At 44.7% G+C, this 19554-nt stretch overlaps 1 protein-coding gene across 10 annotated transcripts in view; it reads left to right on the forward strand.

The window, feature by feature from the left end:
• Positions 1-16379, forward strand: part of DLC1 (DLC1 Rho GTPase activating protein) — a 428030-nt gene extending 411651 nt beyond the window's left edge. For all 10 annotated transcript variants that reach the window (XM_043560345.1, XM_043560365.1, XM_043560328.1 and 7 more), the window contains 10 exons: positions 1781-3204; positions 3717-3893; positions 6363-6522; positions 6644-6842; positions 8397-8610; positions 10175-10289; positions 10859-11077; positions 11894-12111; positions 12844-13017; positions 13771-16379. In XM_043560345.1, the coding sequence (XP_043416280.1) occupies positions 1781-3204; positions 3717-3893; positions 6363-6522; positions 6644-6842; positions 8397-8610; positions 10175-10289; positions 10859-11077; positions 11894-12111; positions 12844-13017; positions 13771-13891 (3021 nt within the window). In that variant the 3' untranslated portion in view covers positions 13892-16379. The remainder of the gene's footprint in view (positions 1-1780; positions 3205-3716; positions 3894-6362; positions 6523-6643; positions 6843-8396; positions 8611-10174; positions 10290-10858; positions 11078-11893; positions 12112-12843; positions 13018-13770) is intronic.
• Positions 16380-19554: the final 3175 nt, after the last annotated feature.

Genomic DNA, 19554 nt, shown 5'->3' on the forward strand with positions numbered 1-19554 from the left:
TATTACAAAGTGATCATGGCAAGAAGCCTCGTAAACATCCATCACCACACATACTTATATTTTTTTTTCTTGTGATGGAAAGATCTACTTTCTCAGCAGTTTTCAAATATACCATACGGTATTATTAACTATAGTCACCATGCTGTACGTCACATCCCCGAACCTTATTTATTTTATAACTGGATATTTGTACCTTTTGACCCCTGCCTCTGACAACCACCAGTCTGTTCTCTGTATCTATGAGGGTTTTTTTTTTTTTTTGATTGTTTTTTATCGGAACAAATCATCTATTATTTTGCCTTTTTAACTCATTGCCTACTCCAGATTAAAGGAATAAGACTTAGAGAACCCCAGTGAACCCTCCATTATTCCCTTCAGAAATTAAAGCTAAAGTTCTTTGGGAACTCTGTCTCTTCCCATATAACAGTAACAGTGTTTCAGAGCTGCAGGGATGGAGGTAGCCTGTGGGGTGCTGAAGAATAATGAGAGATAGGAGGGAGGAAAGGAGGCGGGGGAGTTGGAGGGAAGGGCAGGAAATCCCACACATTCTAGTGGAATGGTGGCACATAACTTCTGTGGATGAAATGTGAGAACCTTTTATGAGATCGTAGAAGAAGTGGGTGTAGTCCTGGGAGTGAGTGTCACAAATTAGAGTAAACAGGAATAAGTTTGGTCAAAGAACATATTTCTGACTGTTCAGAGTACAGATTTTAATTATCCTACGGTCCCTGTCTTGCAACAAGCTGCCTTCTCGCCTTGTCGGGGGAGTTAAACCTTTTAAACAAATGAACTGGAACCTCAGCACCCACTGGGCTGTGGAGAGGAGTCCACAAGTCAGCGTTTCATGCTCTCTACTTATTGTCCTGTGAAACGTGGGTCATGTGATACTTTCCACACCAGTGGGAAAGACATGCATCACACTGAGCTGGGCCTTTTGATATCCCGCCTAAAAGGCTCAGATGCAGTAGTTTGTGACACAGCATAACCCTGTGTCCTGCCCATAAATCAAGCATAATCAGCAAAGATGTAACATCGTGTTTGTGAGTGTTCCATGCTGTCAGGACTGGGTATTTGTGAGGCCTTGTTAAATTGCCTGGAGCATGTCTGAGGTTGAAACTTCACAGGACATGTGTGGCATTAGCTCTAGACCCTGTGTCTGGTGGGGGAAGGGATGAAAAAGAACAGGTAAGAAGCTGAAAAGTATCCGCCTTAAGAGATGTTGGTGACTTACCTTCCTTGGTGTCTCCACTGGTCTGGTAGGAGATCTTGTATGCTTTTAGGGTGGCCACAGACTTCAGTGTCCATTCTTCTTAGTGTTTGAAAACTACCTTTTTAATTGTGAAAGAGAATATAAACACATGCTATCAACAGACAGCAAAATTGGAGGCAGACCAGAGGGAGTCCTACCCGTTGCTGACTCCAGCTCAAAATATTTTGCATGCCTGGAATTTTCACAGATCTTAGAGTTTTCCTCTGTGAGCACTTAAAGAACAGCCTACAGATCCAACAGTTTCTACAAAATAATTCTTATTTAGCTTGAAACACTTGCTCAGGCTTTTTCCTGTCAAAGCCCTGACATCCAACATACATCTTTGTCATTTAAAAAAAGAATAATAAAGTAATAATCACAATAATAAGTAATAAAATAAAGATACAAAGGGGGAATTGACACTGATGGCCTATCATGAGCCGGGTCCTAGGCGTCCGGACCCCAGCACACGTCCCCGCTCCCTGCTGTCTGCCGGTCCCAGCGATGAATGCCTCCATTCTGTCTTTGCAGAGTGAGGATTCGGACGAGGACGAGCCCTGTGCAATAAGCGGCAAATGGACTTTCCAGAGGGACAGCAAGAGGTGGTCCCGGCTGGAAGAGTTTGACGTCTTTTCTTCAAAGCAGGACGCAGCCCCCGGGGCCCCCGACGATGCCCACCTGAAGAACGCGGCGAGCCATGAAAGCATGCTGACGGACCTCAGCGAGCGCCAGGAGGTGGCCTCGGTCCGCAGCCTCAGCAGCACCGGCAGCCTCCCGGTGCACGCGCCTCACACCGGGGACGCGGCGACGCCCCGCACGAACTCCGTCATCAGCGTGTGCTCCTCCGGCAACTTCGTGGGCAATGACGACTCTTTCTGCAGCCTGCCCTCCCCCAAGGAACTGTCCAGCTTCAGCTTCAGCATGAAAGGCCACGAGAAGAACGCCAAGTCCAAGACGCGCAGCCTGCTGAAACGCATGGAGAGCCTGAAGCTCAAGGGCTCGCACCACGGCAAGCACAAGGCGCCTTCCAAGCTGGGGCTGATCATCAGCGGGCCCATCCTGCAGGAGGGGATGGACGAGGAGAAGCTGAAGCAGCTGAACTGCGTGGAGATCTCCGCGCTCAACGGCAACCACATCAACGTGCCCGCGGTTCGCAAGCGGAGCGTTTCCAACTCCACGCAGACCAGCAGCAGCAGCAGCCAGTCGGAGACCAGCAGCGCCGTGAGCACGCCCAGCCCGGTCACCAGGACCCGGAGCCTCAGCGCCTGCAACAAGCGGGTGGGCATGTACCTGGAGGGCTTCGATCCGTTCAATCAGTCCACGTTCAACAACGTTATGGAACAGAACTTCAAGAACCGCGAGACCTATCCAGAGGACGCAGTGTTCTACATCCCGGAAGATCACAAGCCCGGCACCTTCCCCAAGGCGCTCTCCAACGGCAGTTTCTCTCCGTCAGGGAAGAACAGCTCCGTCAACTGGAGGACTGGAAGCTTCCACGGCCCGGGCCACATCAGCCTGCGGAGGGACAACGGCAGCGACGGCCCCAAGGAGCTTAAGCGACGCAATTCGTCCAGCTCCATGAGCAGCCGCCTGAGTATCTATGACAACGTGCCTGGCTCCATCCTGTACTCCAGTTCGGGTGACCTGGCCGACCTGGAGAACGAGGACATCTTCCCCGAGCTGGATGACATCCTCTACCACGTGAAGGGGATGCAGAGGATAGTCAACCAGTGGTCGGAGAAGTTTTCAGACGAGGGAGACTCCGACTCAGCCCTGGACTCGGTCTCTCCGTGCCCGTCGTCTCCCAAACAGATACACCTGGATGTGGACAACGACCGAGCCACACCCAGTGACCTGGACAGTACCGGCAACTCACTGAACGAGCCGGAAGAGCCCTCCGACATCCCGGAAAGGAGGGATTCTGGGGTTGGGGCCTCTCTGACAAGGTCCAATAGGTGAGAGCTTGGCTGCCCTCTGGAGGTGGGGGACGTAGGAAAGGGTTTGCTGCCGCTCTCATGTGGGGGACATGGGGTTAGGGCATTCCTGGCCCTGTGAGCTCCTAAGGAAAGAGATCAGGAGGCCCTAACATCCAAAAAGGGTGGATGTTGTTTCATAGGTGCGGAGTTTCAGCTTGAGAAGAGGAAGGAAGTCTTGTGGATGCATGGTGGCGATGGTTGTACAAGGGCGTGAAGAGATTTTATGCCCCTGAGTTGTCACTTAGTGGTTAAGATGGCCGTTTATGTAATGTGTATTTTATCGTGGGTGGGGAGGGGAAGAAAAGAATGGAGTAGAAGTCAGTTCTCTCGGTTCCTAAGATAAGAGGCCAGCAGGCAGCCCACCGCTGATTTTGTGTGTACCTGTTACAAAGCCGTTGTACTCGCCCCTCCCCTTGCTCCTCTCCCTCGTGCTCACCCCTCCCCTGCTTCTCTCTCTTATACTCACCCCTCCCCTTGCTCCTCTCCCGTAGGCACAGACTGCGATGGCACAGTTTCCAGAGCTCCCATCGGCCGAGCTTAAACTCTGTATCGCTGCAGATTAACTGCCAGTCTGTGGCCCAGATGAACCTGCTGCAGAAGTACTCGCTCCTAAAGTTAACCGCCCTGCTGGAGAAGTACACGCCTTCGAATAAGCATGGTTTTAGCTGGTAAGAGTTTACTGTGCTCGGTCAACTAATTGGAAATGTTTTGGGGCAGCTCCCTGAAGCTGAAGGTATCCATCCTCTACGAATGCCTTTCGATTATCATCCAAATGTAATCCCTGCATTCTTGAGGCCACATCTGATACTGCTCAAGCCGGTGTAACTTTGGGGACTAAGCAGCGGGATTGGTGGAGGGAGATTCAGTGCCCGGAGTAACAAATGGCCAGTTGATGGAGTGAGAATGCGTGGCTGTTCCATCACACTGTACAGACACCTCCTTCCTGTGTTAGAAAGAGCCCCCCGTGGGTAAATAGATGTACTGATCAGATCATGTTATGGAAGGAAGGAAAGAAAAATGTTCAGGTCATAGGATGTTGAGACCAACTGTGAAATGCTTACTGTACAGTTCGGGCCTCCTGACCTTCTCCAGGTATGTTTTTAGAAATCATTTTTGATGGAAATATTTGAAGCATCACTCAAAAATCTCCCTGTGCTAAAAAAATTTAGGTTATGTTTCTTCCTAACAAAGACACTTCAACAGTGAATAATAAATGTAAAGAATTCACTGCTCTAAGATACTACAGACTAAATACACACGAAGGTAAAATCCCTCAGATGAACTGTTCATGATTACTTTTAAAACTGCAGCCCTCCGTGTGTATCACGTGAGATGGACATCGTTAGGCTGGATGGGCCACGGATGTGACCCACTGTGTTTGTATCTTAATTTTTCTGCTAGCAGTGCAAAGCAGAGAACTATCTCTAGATTGACATCCAAGTGCATTTCACAGTGTCAGCTGGGTATCCTTAAGCCTTTTCCCTAATCTGAGTGTTTATCATCTGGATTCACTGCTTTGTATAAAAACAGAGAAGCAGCCCATGTCCTCAGTAGCGCTCTGGAGCAAACCAGAGGGGCCGAGGTACGTCAGCAAAGCAGCAGAACTGTTGTTTCTCTCTCCAGCCCCCCGTCTCCTCAGGACTCGTAGTGAGTTTAGCTTCAGCATCAAAGCACCTCCCGTTCAAAGGCTGTTATTATGTGAGCCTTGCTAAATACAGAAGTTGTTTGTTCTGAATGACAGAAATAAGTATTGACCGGTTTATCCCCGCATGCTTCAGATTCTCGGTGGAGATCGTAATGTGTTCTTTGCACATTCCGCCGCTGGCTTTTTTCCCCCGACAAAGCAAGTATTATGCACACTTATGGCCATGATACCATAAACTTACTGTATGGAAATACAAATTTGGCTCTACGCTTTAGTTTTACCTTTCGTAGGGCTATAAACAGTAACGTGCCGTGGCTGTTGGCGAGCGCTCAGAAGTCAAAGCAGTCTGTCTTCTGCAGTGTTCCTCTGTGCGTAGAGTCATATTTTCCCTGCTGGCTATTTAAAAGTGCATATTTTACATTCTCGGTTCTGAGTTGCCCACCCCCCCTTCCCACCAAACCCTCAAGAATCTGAAAGTCCGTAATACTTCTTGAGTTCTGGTCAGTTTTTCCAGTGAGTCAAAACCAAATGTAAAAGCCTCGCATTGTGGGATCCATGGAATAGGGAGAAATTCTACACAAAGTTCTTTTCCTGTTCGGCCTTGCCCTTTCTTGTCCCGTTTAGAGAGGTCACTTGTAGAGCTGAAATTTCTGCTTGACAGCATTAAATGCATGACATCGGTTTCCTGTTGCTCCATATACTTCTGGGGCTGGACCTGGTTTCAGGACTCCAGGGAGCCTGGGGTAGGCTCACAAAACCTTCATTGTTCTTTTCCATCTTCCTTTAGAAACCTTAAAGATGTTATATTCTCCAGGGTCATCTGCTGGAGAATTTATTTTGACTTCGGGTCATTAGCTTGGCCCCCACTGTTGAGCTCTGGAATTGGTTCTCATTATGTTGGACCAACATCACGTATTTGCTATTTTCTCCTCTGGCATTACATGATCCTTTTTATACCCTAAATACTTTGTATCTCATCAAGAACTTACAAATGATTCTTGCCCATTTACAGGACAAATGGGAACGTGTTTTTCAAATTCTGTCATGAAGCTCCTAAATTAGGGCCTTGAATGTTCTTTTCTGTTCGTGTGCCTTCCTGTGCCGCCATTTTGTAAGGAAGCCCATCAGCTCCCTTAAGGATATAAACCCAGTTCTCAGAGTTAATAGTGGGAGAAGAATCCCCAGTGGAGAAAATGTTACTGGGCCGCAGAGCCCCAACTCTTAGAAGATCCAGAATAGCACTGTCCCGTGAAACTGTCTGTGATGGTGGAAATGTGCTGTATTTGCTCAGACGGCAGCTACTGGTTACAGATGGCTAGTGAGCACTTGAACTGCGGCTAATACAACTGAGGAGCTAAATTTGTCATTTTATTTAATTTAAATAGCCACCTTAGTAGCACGGATACAAAGCTCACAGGGTTTACCTGCAAAAGATGGATTAAGGGTCTACAGACAAATAAACATAACCTCCCCCCACCTGCTCTTTAAATAGGGCTGTGCCCAAGTTCATGAAAAGGATCAAAGTTCCAGACTATAAGGACCGGAATGTGTTCGGGGTCCCTCTGACGGTCAATGTGCAGCGCACAGGACAGCCCCTGCCCCAGAGCATTCAGCAGGCCATGCGCTACCTCCGCAACCACTGTTTGGATCAGGTGAGAACTGCCTCGTGCAGGCCCCGCTGAATCATGGGACCTCAGATGCATGCTTCTTTTTCATAGTTTTGTAGTGAAAATGCTGCTTCTGTCTTGCCGTTTAATGTTTTTCTTCCAACAGGTTGGGCTCTTCAGAAAGTCGGGTGTCAAGTCCCGGATTCAGGCTCTGCGCCAGATGAATGAAAGTGCCATAGATTGTGTCAGCTATGAGGGACAGTCTGCTTATGATGTAGCAGACATGTTGAAGCAGTATTTTCGAGACCTTCCTGAGCCACTAATGACGAACAAACTCTCGGAAACCTTTCTACAGATCTACCAGTGTAAGTGTTCTTTGATCTTAACGCCGTTGGCCTTGGGGAAAAGTGGGACCACCTGAAACCTTGGCTTCCTTTGATGCCACTCTTTTAGAGCCACATGATGACCTTCCTGGAAACACATGTCATCAACTTCTTTCTTCCTTTTCTCTTTGTTTGTGGAATAGGTTTCTGTGTACCTGTTGAATAATGCAGAAATAAATTTCCCTTATCGTCATTCTCTAATTACTGAAGCAATTACACATTTTTACATTGTGATCGGGGAGCTCATTCCTTCATTCGTTTCTAGAACAGTCTTCCCTTAGATGCTTAAAAGAGCAGGTACCAAGATATTTCAGTTGACTCTCATCTCTCCAGCAGGGCCTGCTGTGTTTAAAACGTCACAGGTGTCTGTGTGGTTTATCTTGCTGGAAAGTGAATAAATAATCTTTTTCTGTTATTCATCTCCACTTCTGCCAGAAATACTTGGGAAAACAATACCCATGCCCTTCTCACTTTTAAGTAAAGCTTAAAGCAAACAGTTGTCTAAATTAATGGTCAAGATCAGGATTATGGCTTTTACGGCCCCATGTTTTTCTTGGCTCCGTGTGGTGTTACAGCCATGTAATATAGAAGCAGCTTCTCTCCGTGCTCAAATTGTCTCCAGCCTGGCGCGCTGGACCTCATCTTATGAGAAATGGAGCTGGTCTGGATTATTTCATTATTTGTTTCATCCTTTCAGATTTTCTGAAAACACAGGTCACATTTTCCCCACCAAGGTATTTGTTATGTGTTGTAACCATGGAGCCGTTAATCGGTTTGTCCTACGGAGCTGCACTTGACTGACTTGATTTTTCCACCACATGCCTCTTCAAAAAGGCAGATTTGCCGAGTAAAGGAGACCTGAAGGTTGAGCCCCGCATTTTCTACATGTATGTCATTTTCCTGGTTTTATTTCTTAAGCATATATTTTTGTAATAGCCTCTCAGTATGCTTTCTAAAACTTAAAAACATTACTAGTAAAAATATCTGTTTCAGCTGACTCTTTTAGCAGCTTGCTTTCTCCATTTTACAAATGAGCCCATCAGTTCTAGTTATGGAAGGTCCCCAAAGATACTGGACCCTTTGTATAAAGGCCAAGAAAGATTTTATCCCCTTGTACACGTCTTCAATAAGGTTTTTCACTGAAACTACACAAAAGTATAACTGTGTGTTGTGTTTTCAGTAATCGAGAATGGTAAACTGGGGAGTTCCAAAAAAAAAATACTTAGAAAAGAAAAGCTATTCCAAAAACCAAAAGAACAGGCATCATATCTGGAGCTGAACTCTGAGGTGGATTTAGGATATTGGCATTGTGGGTGTTGAAAATTTTTTAACTCCTCCACAGGCAGGAAATACTTGAGGGCAGTGACGCTGGTGGCCGTCCCTAATTTCTTCCATATTAACCTCAAGTACACTTTCTGCAAGCGCTTGTTCAGGACTGGGCCGAGGTCGTTGGTGCTGGTGTTTGCTTTGGGACGTTTCCTTGCAATGCGCGTGGAAAAGCACCGAGCTGATGGGGGAAATGCCTGTGTTATACAGGTGTGCCCAAGGACCAGCGCCTCCAGGCGATCAAGGCCGCCATTATGCTCCTGCCTGATGAGAACCGGGAGGTTCTACAGACGCTCCTTTATTTCTTGAGCGATGTCACGGCCGCCGTCAAAGAAAACCAGATGACCCCCACCAACCTGGCTGTGTGCCTAGCGCCCTCCCTTTTCCACCTCAACACCCTGAAGAGAGAGAATTCTTCTCCAAGGTACGGGTCAGACGAGATATGCACGCACATGCTCTGTTCTTCCAACAAACACAACCTACCTTTCCTTCTCGGTTGTCCCTGGGTTTTCATTGGTTTCACACTCGAGTCAAGCACAAAGGAGTTTGGCCTCCATCCTTCACGGTCCCCTTACTTCCCTCCTTTCTTCTCAGCCCTGGGGGCGTAACTTTCCAGACAGTCTAGTGACAACCAGGTTTTGAGAGCAATTTGGATGTGTGCTTCGCTATGGCAAGTGTTTTCCCTGAACCGCCCCCCCCCATGCCCTCTGTGACGTTGCCATCAAACTTTCTGCCAGCAAAGGATCATGAGGATTTGCTGACCTAAAAAACTGGATGGGGATAAGGCCCTTGCTGCCTTGACTTCTGCAGAGTCAACAAAGCCAAGCCCCCAGCCTGTGCTGCAAGTTGTAAGGTAGTCAGCTGGATCTATCAGAACTAAGGATAGCGTTGAGCCTCAAAGCTAGACCTGGCCCAGGCCAATTGTGTGCAAAGTTTCTCGTTAGATGTATACAAGCTGGGAGTGGCCATAGAAGAAGTCAGAGAATCTGGAAAATAACTAACAAAGGCTGATATTTGCTCAGCACTTACTCTGACCCAACCACAGGACTACACCCTTGACATTCATTCTTTCATTTAATCCTTGTAAGGATCCTAAGAGGTGAAGATACTGGCAGGGCCTATGTTAACATGAGGACAGTGAGACTGCAGGGAGGGTCAGTTTAATAGTTTAATAGGTAACTTACCCACATCTGAAGGGGAAATGGCAGAGCCAGTTGAAGCTTCTTACTGGTGTGAGTATTTCACGTACGGGCCTCACAGCAGAGTAGGTGAGAAAGGAGTCCCCGACTGGACACAATCCCAAATGTGAAACCCATCCAGCTGACCCTTCTCCTCAGCTCTAGCTACAGGTACGGCCTGGTTCTACTAGTTGAAGTGAGCTTTGCTTCTGAAAGCCATATAGTACAGTATCTTTTTATCTGGTTCTCACGTGGACTGATGCATTCCATCTTCAATAGGATAGGGAACTAGAGATGAGCAGGAGAGAGAGAGATCAGATAAGATTAAGACAAAATCTCTAGGAAACAATAGATCGTCCCCTTACCTTCAGGAGAGGATTTTATTTATTTAAACCGTAAAGAATGGTGACACCATTTACTGCACCATCCAGTGCCTCCCATCTGTGCACCCCTGGAAGCTGCCTTTCTTCTCCCCACCACCACCTAGAGACCTTCTGGGCTGTCCTGTTTAAACGGGAACCTGTTTAACGTGATGGTTTTAAATAGCCTGGATCTCACTGAAAATCGCCCCTTTCATGTTTTTGTTTTGTTTTGTTTCGTTTTTTGGTTTTTTGTGTGTGTGTGTGTGTGTGCTCCGCTGATAAAACTGAGGAATTTTTGTGACCAAAGTGAAGCTCTCCCGAACCTCTTAAGAACAGATAGGCTCCAGTAAAATAGTTTTTTTCTCTCCTCTGGGTTTCCTGGAATAACACATTAATTAAAAACATATAAATATTTGAGTCTTCCCCCTCCCTTCTTTCTTCTGCCTAGGGTGATGCAAAGGAAACAAAGCTTGGGTAAACCAGATCAGAAGGATTTGAATGAAAACCTCGCTGCCACGCAGGGGCTGGCCCATATGATTGCCGAGTGCAAGAAGCTCTTCCAGGTGAGGCGTCAGGGGGTTTGGCGCTCGGTTGAGGAGACCTCCGATAGTTAGGACCAGGTCGTGGGCACCATGCTTGCTCACATCTTTACACAGCTGGAGAGTATATACATGGCTGGAGAAGGTCTTTTTTGTTTCTTTTATTAAAAAAATCTTATTTTATAACATATAAGCTCATTAGAGCTAATGTGTTTAATGAAATTCGCCTATCTCCATACCCCTTTACTTAAGAAGCAAAAGCAACACATTTTTGAATTAAGTTCTGTATCTGAGAGGCAAGCCCTAGGTTAGTCATTTACCCTCTACTGTGACTTCCCAAAGCACAAGAATACCTCACGTGAGAATAGGCTTTTTGGACACCTTCAGGAAGGTGATCTGTTCGTATCCTCACTACTCACGATAGCACGTGAGGTCGGCAGGGCCACCGTCCATCTGCTGGAAAGAGAGTAGTGGGGGCGCCTGCACCTCCCTGAGAACCTCGTCCGCGGCTCCTGCACTGCCGCTTCCTCTGCTGGGCAACAGGAACAGTACAGGCAGACTCACCTCCTTTTTGTCCCTTGCACCCCCCACAGGTTCCCGAGGAAATGAGTCGATGTCGGAATTCCTACACAGAACAGGAGCTGAAGCCCCTCACTCTAGAAGCACTGGGACGCCTGCGTAACGACGAGTCGGCTGACTACCAGCACTTCCTCCAGGACTGTGTGGATAGCCTGTTTAAAGAAGTCAAGGAGAAGTTTAAAGGCTGGGTCAGCTACTCCACATCGGAGCAGGCTGAACTGTCCTATAAGAAAGTAAGTCTTGTCCCCACTGTCAGCCAGTTGGGTTCCAGTGGTCAGGATTCAGGTTCATCAGAGATGAGACCCTGTGGCCGTGTTAACACGGCTGTCTGTGGGAATCTGTCACCCACTCCCTCCCTTGTAGATCTGGGCAGCCAGGTGATTCAGTTCCCCAGGTAAGAGTGGAAGAGTCCAGCAAGGAATAATAAATACACTTGTCAGAGGAATCCGACCATCTAATGAAATCTGGGGCCACAGAATCACACTAGAGTCCCCTGGAATGTTTTACTAGTGGTATTGGGCTTTAAGGTGTTTTATGACATGATCAGATTTTTCCATAATTTGCTCAGAATCCCCTTGCACTGTCCTCTGTTCTCAGCCACTTTTCTCTTGGCCCTTTAATGAGTGGAGAGTACTTGGGGGAGAAATTAACTTGTTAGGACTAAAAGCCCCTTGAAGACAGAGGCATCTTGTATGGTTCAGCATGACAGGCCCGTGATAGTATTTCTTGGTCCTGTCTCTACCACCTTGAGAAGAAATAAACAGTGGGAGTGTCTGGATGGCCATGGAGGCTTTAGAATGGGTATATAAATCATCTGATTTTATTGCACTGACTCTAATATAGGCCCCAAGAGAACAGATGTTAATAATTTTGACTGGAAAATTAGTCTAAGGCCAGGCTTTCTGGCCTGCTCTTGAATATACTTGGGAACACCAGCATATAGATAGTAATTAGCCCCTAAACACATGACCATAAATAGAGCTGGTAGTTTGCCTTCAAAGTGTAGGTGTGTGTGAATTGTAGCACTGAAAAATGCATCCTCTTTTCAGGTGAGCGAAGGACCGCCTCTGAGGCTTTGGAGGTCAACCATCGAAATCCCTGCTATGCCTGAGGAGATCTTAAAGCGCCTACTTAAAGAGCAGCACCTCTGGGATGTAGACCTGTTGGATTCAAAAGTGATTGAAATCCTAGACAGCCAAACTGAAATTTACCAGTATGTCCAAAACAGTATGGCGCCCCACCCTGCCCGGGACTACGTTGTTTTGAGGTGAGAGTTTCCAAAATGATTACTGTGGCAAGGATGAGCCTGGTGTCACTGAATATGATAAGATGGTACAATTATGTAAAACGGAAGGTGTGGAACCATTGCAAATATGGGAAATGTATCTGTATGTATTCCAACAGTGTGTTCATCGCTGAAAATGGTTGGAACACTGTTGGAGCTGAACTCAGAATTAGAGGCACATTCAGTTGAATATGCTCATTGGTAGCAGATTCTTGCCCCTTTAAGGATGGATTTTCTCACTAGAAACAGCAAGTGAATGCATAAGGCAGGAAATAACATTTAAGTCCCAAGTACACTGTGGTTAAAGCTGAATTATATGTAATTCATAAATTCTCTGGAGACATGACTGAAAGAGGAATTCCAGAAATCTTTGAGGAAATGTCTCGTCATTAGTCCAGAGCTTTCCAATAGAGCAACCCTGATCTGGATGTCCGTGTACAAATCCATTTGTGAAATGTAAAAATGGCTTTCATTCACACTTCAAATTGGTTCTCTTTCAAAGAACGGACATGTGAATACATACTCACTGTAGTGACGCTGCACAGAGTTACCCATTCAAGAGCCCTCGCACAATAGTTCAAAGGATACCGTCTCCAGGACTGGGTCACACAGCGTAGCCACTGACCCTGCCCCTTAGCTTCTGAGAGTGGGGCCCCATTTTAAACTTGGCTTCCAGAAAATTCCATCTTTTTTACTCTGGTTTTGTTTCTGCAGAACATGGAGGACTAATTTACCTAAGGGGGCATGTGCCCTTTTACTCACCTCGGTGGATCACGACCGGGCACCTGTGGTGGGGGTGAGAGTCAATGTGCTCCTGTCCAGGTATCTGATCGAACCCTGCGGGTCAGGGAAATCCAAACTCACCTACATGTGCAGAGCCGACTTAAGGTACGTTCTGATTCTAATTTCTGACACGGTGAGGGTCATGAAGGAGATGAGACTTTTTGTCTGACACAGAGAATGGCTTAAATGAACACGTCATTGTGTCTTGTCTGTTCCCTAAAGAGCAGTTTTTGTAAAGTAACACCTTCGTGTTTCTTGGTGTTTGGGGGATGGCTTCCTGATTTCAATCCCTTAGAGAATGTGGTACTAAAGCAACACGAATACTCTGGTTCTGACATTAATTTAAAGCCACAGGAAATGAGAGTTTGAAGTAGCAGGCAGGTGATTCTCATTTTACATTCAAAGATATTTGAATATATGACATACCCTTTTAGTAATTAATTAGGCCTGTACTCTGTGCCATTGGTGAATGTGTGTTCCTATTAGAAAATTTGTGAAATTCAGCAATACAGACAAAAACATGAGCCTCTAAAAAACTTTCCAAAGTGGTTAAATTCTCATTTGAAGTCTTTACATCTCAGTACTTTTTCAACTGTCTGTGTGACTGTAATCTGTTTTTGTTCTATATGCTAAAACTCTTCCCAAACAATGCCACTCGATATCTGTACTCAGTATGTTGTTCCTTGAGAAACTTCTGGTTCCAGAGGTGTAACAGACGTGCCAGGAGATTATCTTGGAATACGATCTTTACTTACAAGGTTTCTGGATCAAGAAATGGAAACGTATTCCGAATTCCCTCCAGCTTATTTCAGTGTTTTCCAGTTTGAAGACTCCATGTGCTTTTCCTTCCCATTATAGGGGCCACATGCCAGAGTGGTACACAAAATCTTTCGGACATTTGTGTGCAGCTGAAGTTGTGAAGATCCGAGACTCTTTCAATAATCAGAACACTGAAACCAAAGACCCCAAATCTAGGTGATTCCTGAAGCCAAGCGACTGCGTCCGCCGTCTGGATAGTTGTTTCTAGAATTCTTGCCAGTCCTTGGAAGAATGCGTTCTGAGTCTAATCTGAAACAAAGCAAACGACAAGTTGGAGTGTAGGAATTGACTTTTCGTGATTTAAGACATTTTCAAAGCTGCTTCCTGTTTGTTTAAGGTCTAGAGTACAGACCTTGACTGGAATATGTAAGACTGTGCAAAAAAAAAAAAAAAAAAAAAAGTATTCTTATCCAAACTGCTTCTGAGAAGCAAAACTATAAATACATCACGAAAAATAATGAAGATACTTCATTCTCTTGTGATTCTGGCGTATGTGTACCTATGTCATTTTATTCGCGGCGTGCTGAGGGACTGGCGTATCCACTGGAATAGTTGGTACTCTTTGACATGTTTCTCACTGAGATGAGCAAAGAAAGGTTTGCACAGAGGAGTGTGTGTATGTGTGTTTGTTGCTGGTCGAATGGCACAGATGTATACGTTGGAACACAGTGTCTGGCACACTGAGATGCCTCCCCGGAGGATACCGATGCGTCAGGTTCAGTTTAACCTGGAATATCTGACTGCCCGTGGATCCATCCAGAAAGGGAACCCCGAAACCCTCGCCCACTTGTTTTTTTTTCCAAGTCATTAAGCACATTCCTTTTTTTACCAACCTCCTCTTTCCTTAAAGTAATTGATTCCGCTGTCCCGTCTCAAACACAGTACGTCTTTAGATCTGATTGCAAATAGTGATACACTTTTTACCCAGGATAGATCAGGTCAGGGAAGAAACTCCGCCCCCCCACCCCCTTCCCCACCCTTACTGGCTCCAGAGCACAGTTTTATTGTGTGTTTTTGTTTGTTTTTTAAGTCGAGATGTAACGACTGAACACTCTAACATCTCCTCAGTCGAGCCCCAGGACTTTTTACCTGCTGGGAATTTTTTGCATGTTCATGTTTCGAACCCAAACTCTTGAAGACATACTGAAAACATAGGAAAAACTACGTCTGTCCCAAGGAAATCCCTGTAAATTTAAACCAAGGTATTAAAATTTAACAACAGGCGTGGATTCTGGTTATTCATAGCGCTTCTGAAAGCTGCACATACTTAGTAATTGGATCTGTCCTTTTCAGCAAATAGGTTTTCTGGTTTTGTGACTTTTTTTTTTTTTTCCCTCGGCTTTGTTTTCCCTACGTTTCTTTTTCTTCTCCTTTATAATGATGCCCCTGGAATGTATGTTAGTGGCAAATGAAAATAGCTATCATAGAAAGAAAACCCAAAAAAAGTGCCAGCACCGTTTTTTGGAAGGGTGGTCTTTATACAGGTTTTACCGTAACCATGAAGATTGACTCATGAGACAGTATTAGTGACTTTATTTTGTATGGATCAAAAGTGAATAATGTATGAATGAGAGTTGTAAGAAGGAGTTTTATTTTGTTATAACATATTATAGTTACCATTGTCAGTGTTATTTCAAAGGTTCTTTGAAGAATTTGCAGCGGGGGAAGATTAGAGTTTTAAAATTTGAGTATTTTGGATATCAGTGTTCCTCATGAAGATATACTTGTATATGCAATTTTAATAGCTTTCAGATTTGTAAGATTGTATGTTGTATATACCATTCTATTAAGATAAAGAAACATGTCCACATGTCCACTGTGCTTTCAAACCTAGATAAAGCATGACAAAAATTATTATTTAAAATATACTTGTATTTATACCTCAGATATTCTTTTGGGTTTTGTACCTCAATGCTTTTTTTTTTCCTAATGTAAATACACTTTACATGAATACAGTCTAAGTAAAAAAAAAAAATAAAAGAAGAGGTTTATAACTTGCTCTATATCTGTACAGAATATAATCCGTAAGTGCACTATTAAATGTTTAAAGTAAGGGAAAGGTCTGGCCTGCTTTCCTTTGTATTGCATCTCACTCCTACCCTTAGAACCACCGATTGCAAAGCATATCATCCTGGCATCAGCCAAAATGAAAATCAGATTTGCTGAAGGAAAAATGGGACTGCAAATAATTTCAAGGCCAAACTGCAACTGAGCCACTCACTAACAAACAGGAAACCCTAGTGAAGGTTCAGGAAGCATGGAGATGCTGTCCTAACAAAGGTCGTTAGGAAAGGATGCTGAGAAAGTTATAAGAATAAGGAACCAGGAAGAGTAAGATGCTCATATAAGCAAAGCCAAGGTCACCGTTTAATTCCACAAAAGGTCTCTTTCCCACTGTTCAGCTTTCCTGTGGAAAGGATTCCTTAACGTATTTGACAACAGGAGAATTCAGAGGATGTGAATGTTCCAAGAACTCTGTGTAAGTCACCTAAAGTGATACTGCCACAACTTACTAATTGTGACTCATCACCTAGATTGTAAGCTCTTTGAGGGCAGGGCTCTCCTCCACATCTTTATAACCCCCTACAGCAGCTTTCAGCGTTTTGTACTTGTAGGCACCTAATAAATTTATTATTTGCTAAATGGAACTGGTTGAATTAGCTTCTGTCATTTGAAAAGGAAGAGAATCTAGGATGCCATCTAAGCCCTCACTTTGGTTCATCACTGCCCATTTTGAGATTGTACAGAGTGGACATTCTGGGATCCACCTAATGGGATCTTAAAGTATAAACTGGTGAAGACGTGCGGAGACCCTATATCGGGGCTGTGGACGCTGATGGTAAATTGAAGAGTTCTTTGTGACGCAATTTTAATCAATCTTGTTTCTTGGAAACTGATATCCCTTTTAGAAGAGGTTTTATTTGGACAAACACTCACTCTGGGCATAGTAAAGGGAAAAAACCAAACCTCGTAATTTTTAAAAAAACACAAAGCCTTTTTTTTTTGTTTTAATGTGTGTCCCTGCCTCCAGACCTGGTTTCCTCAGAACTGAATAAAATAAAGATCAAAACATAACATATTAAGCCTGAAATACCTACTACTTTGTTTGACAGGCTGCAGGTTACCAGGATGGAGGAGACATCCTTACAGACCCCATTACAGATTCAGTTGAGTCAATTATTCAGCCCCTACTGTTTACCTCACACTGTGCTCAGTCCTGAAGATACAGCGGTGAGCACCTCACCCTGCCCTCCCAGAACTGAAATCTCACAGACACTAACGTAGAAATGATGCACCATGTCCTGACTGAGGACAGGTTCCTGTGTACCCAGGGGGGCAGCTTAAGATCTTAATTGAACAAAACTCAAGATAACTATATGCAAAGCATCTCGCTTACCAATTCGTAGATAGAATAACTTGGAAAATTCTAACAAATAGTTCTTCAAGAGATTTCTTTTTAAGAGCTGATTGAGACAAGTGAGATTTTTTTGGAAAGTAAGTAAAATCTAAAGAAAAATAAAGGAAAATGATCCAGATCAGTACTTTTTTTTTTTTTTAACATTTGTTCATTTTTGAGAGGCAGAGACAGAGCACAAGCAGGGGAGGGATAGAGAGAGAGGGAAACATAGACTCTGAAGCAGGCTCCAGGCTCAGAGCTGTCAGCACAGAGCCCGACGTGGGGCTCGAACTCACAAACCGTGAGATCATGACCTGAGCCGAAGTCGGACACTTAACTGACTGAGCCACCCAGATGCCCCCAAATCAGTACTTTCTAACATCACTAGTTAGGGTGTGTGTATGTGTGTGTGTGTGTGTGTGTGTGTGTGTGTGTATGGGCAAGGACAAAGGCTATAATGGTGTGTAGAATTTTGTAGCACCATTCATGGGTCTTTATTCTACTTCTGTGCACTTTACACACTTAATTTAAGCTTCACACATACCCCATGAAGCATAAGTATTATTCTAAAATAAGGATATACCTTAGGTAGTGACAAATTAAGGTCCCCAGAGCCAGAAGAAGGAGCCAAGACTCCAGCCCATGTCCACTACCCGTCCATCGCCCCTTTGTTGACCTTACCTAAGTAGGAGATAAATGTCTCATCGTAACAGCCAATCCATATGGCCCCAGCATCAAAATTGAGAAGAACTCTAGGAAAAATGGAGGTTCATAGCAAAATAATCACATTAATCCACATCTCGAATTCAATTGTCCCTATTCCTGAGATGCTTAAGGTGAAATTACATAGGTAAAAATAAATATGAGGCAAAGTTTTGTTTCAAGTTAAGGCTTGAAAGGCCTTACAGTTGTGTTCGCAAATTGAATATATGGTTTGAAATGTACAAAGACTGCACTTAGGCCTCCCTGTGAAACAGGAGAGATTCTCCTCCACCTGCCAGCACAGAATAGGCTTGTGCTCTGACTGCAACCTGCCCAACCCCTCTGATCTTGCATTGCTTCAGGGTTACAAAGGGAACATCTCCCTACAGGCTTCTTAACTTGCATCCCAGGACCAGAACCCCGGTCCTGTGACTTTCTGCAATACCTCATTATGCCGGGATTCCCACCACACAAGCATGCCACGAAATACAACTGAGATCTTTGTGAAGGTGCTTTGAAAAGCAAGGGCTATTGAAAGGTAAAGGAGCTTTCATGAAAGCAAAGTGGGATTTGGCCCAAATGCTTTACCTCACCCGCCTGTTGAAGCATACATTAATGATTATAAAGCAGAAATCCTAAACAATGAGATCATGGCATGCATGCCATCTTGGTGTTCCATCAGGATGAAATTTGCCTAAGGAATTTAAATTCCATTTGCCTAAGGAATGCAAATTACAAAAGACCTCAAAGAGCCTGTGGCAGGGGGGGATCTCAGGTGGGTCTTTGCAGTTGCAATGAATTTGGGCCCATTCTCCAGGGGATGATCAGTCCTTTGCAGGCAGGGAGTTTGCTAAATCATGTTGGCAGCGGCAGCCCAAAGTAATTACCCTTGCTGTGTATACACAGTTCCCATTAGGGCCGCGGTTTGGCTGTCTGGGCCCAAGGCTGTGTTGACACCTATCGCATAAACACCTCCTTGCAGAGATTTTTCATCTCATTGCACTTAAAAAAAAAAAAAAATTAGTTCAGGGCTAGAAACATGGCCCCTCATGGGGAATTTTCATTTCTCTCTCTCTCTCTCTCTCTCTCTCTCCTATCAAGATGCAAAGCATTTTGGAAAGCAAAAGCCTCGCTCTCCTTGTGACTCTGAGAATGGCTCTCATCAACCATGGTGAAAGACTTGATGCTCTAAAAATGGTCTAATTCCCAAGGAAATTGTTTCAAAAAGCTTTGTAGGTTACAGGTACTCTTCAAGTACAAATGTGTTTGGCTCAAGTCTGAATGGACTTGTTAAGCTACCGCTTATTAAGCATTATAACGTGTGAGGTACTGGGATGTGTGTATTACATACAGTAAATGTCACATGTAAATTTCATAGCAGTCCTTTGAAGGAGGCCTCATTAGACTCATTTTATAAATGAAAAAGCTCAAAGAGGTCAGGAGGCTTAAAGAAATAAAGTAGCTATCTAATATTTGCAAAGGGACTCAAATATTTGGGACTCTAATATTTGCAAAGGGGCTCAAGACATTCTAGAGCGGCCTGTACAATAGAACATTCTGCCGTGATGGAAATATTCCCTCTCTGTGCTACTAGAGTAGGTACTAACACATGTGGCTGTTGAACACTGGAAATGTGGCCAATGCAACCAAGATGCTGAACGCTTGCTTTCATTTCTTTTTTGTTAGCTTTGGGGCTCCAGGGTGGCTCAGTCAGTTAAGCATCC

Source organism: Prionailurus bengalensis, chromosome B1 (genome assembly GCF_016509475.1).
Source record: "Prionailurus bengalensis isolate Pbe53 chromosome B1, Fcat_Pben_1.1_paternal_pri, whole genome shotgun sequence".
Classification (NCBI taxonomy): domain Eukaryota; kingdom Metazoa; phylum Chordata; class Mammalia; order Carnivora; family Felidae; genus Prionailurus; species Prionailurus bengalensis.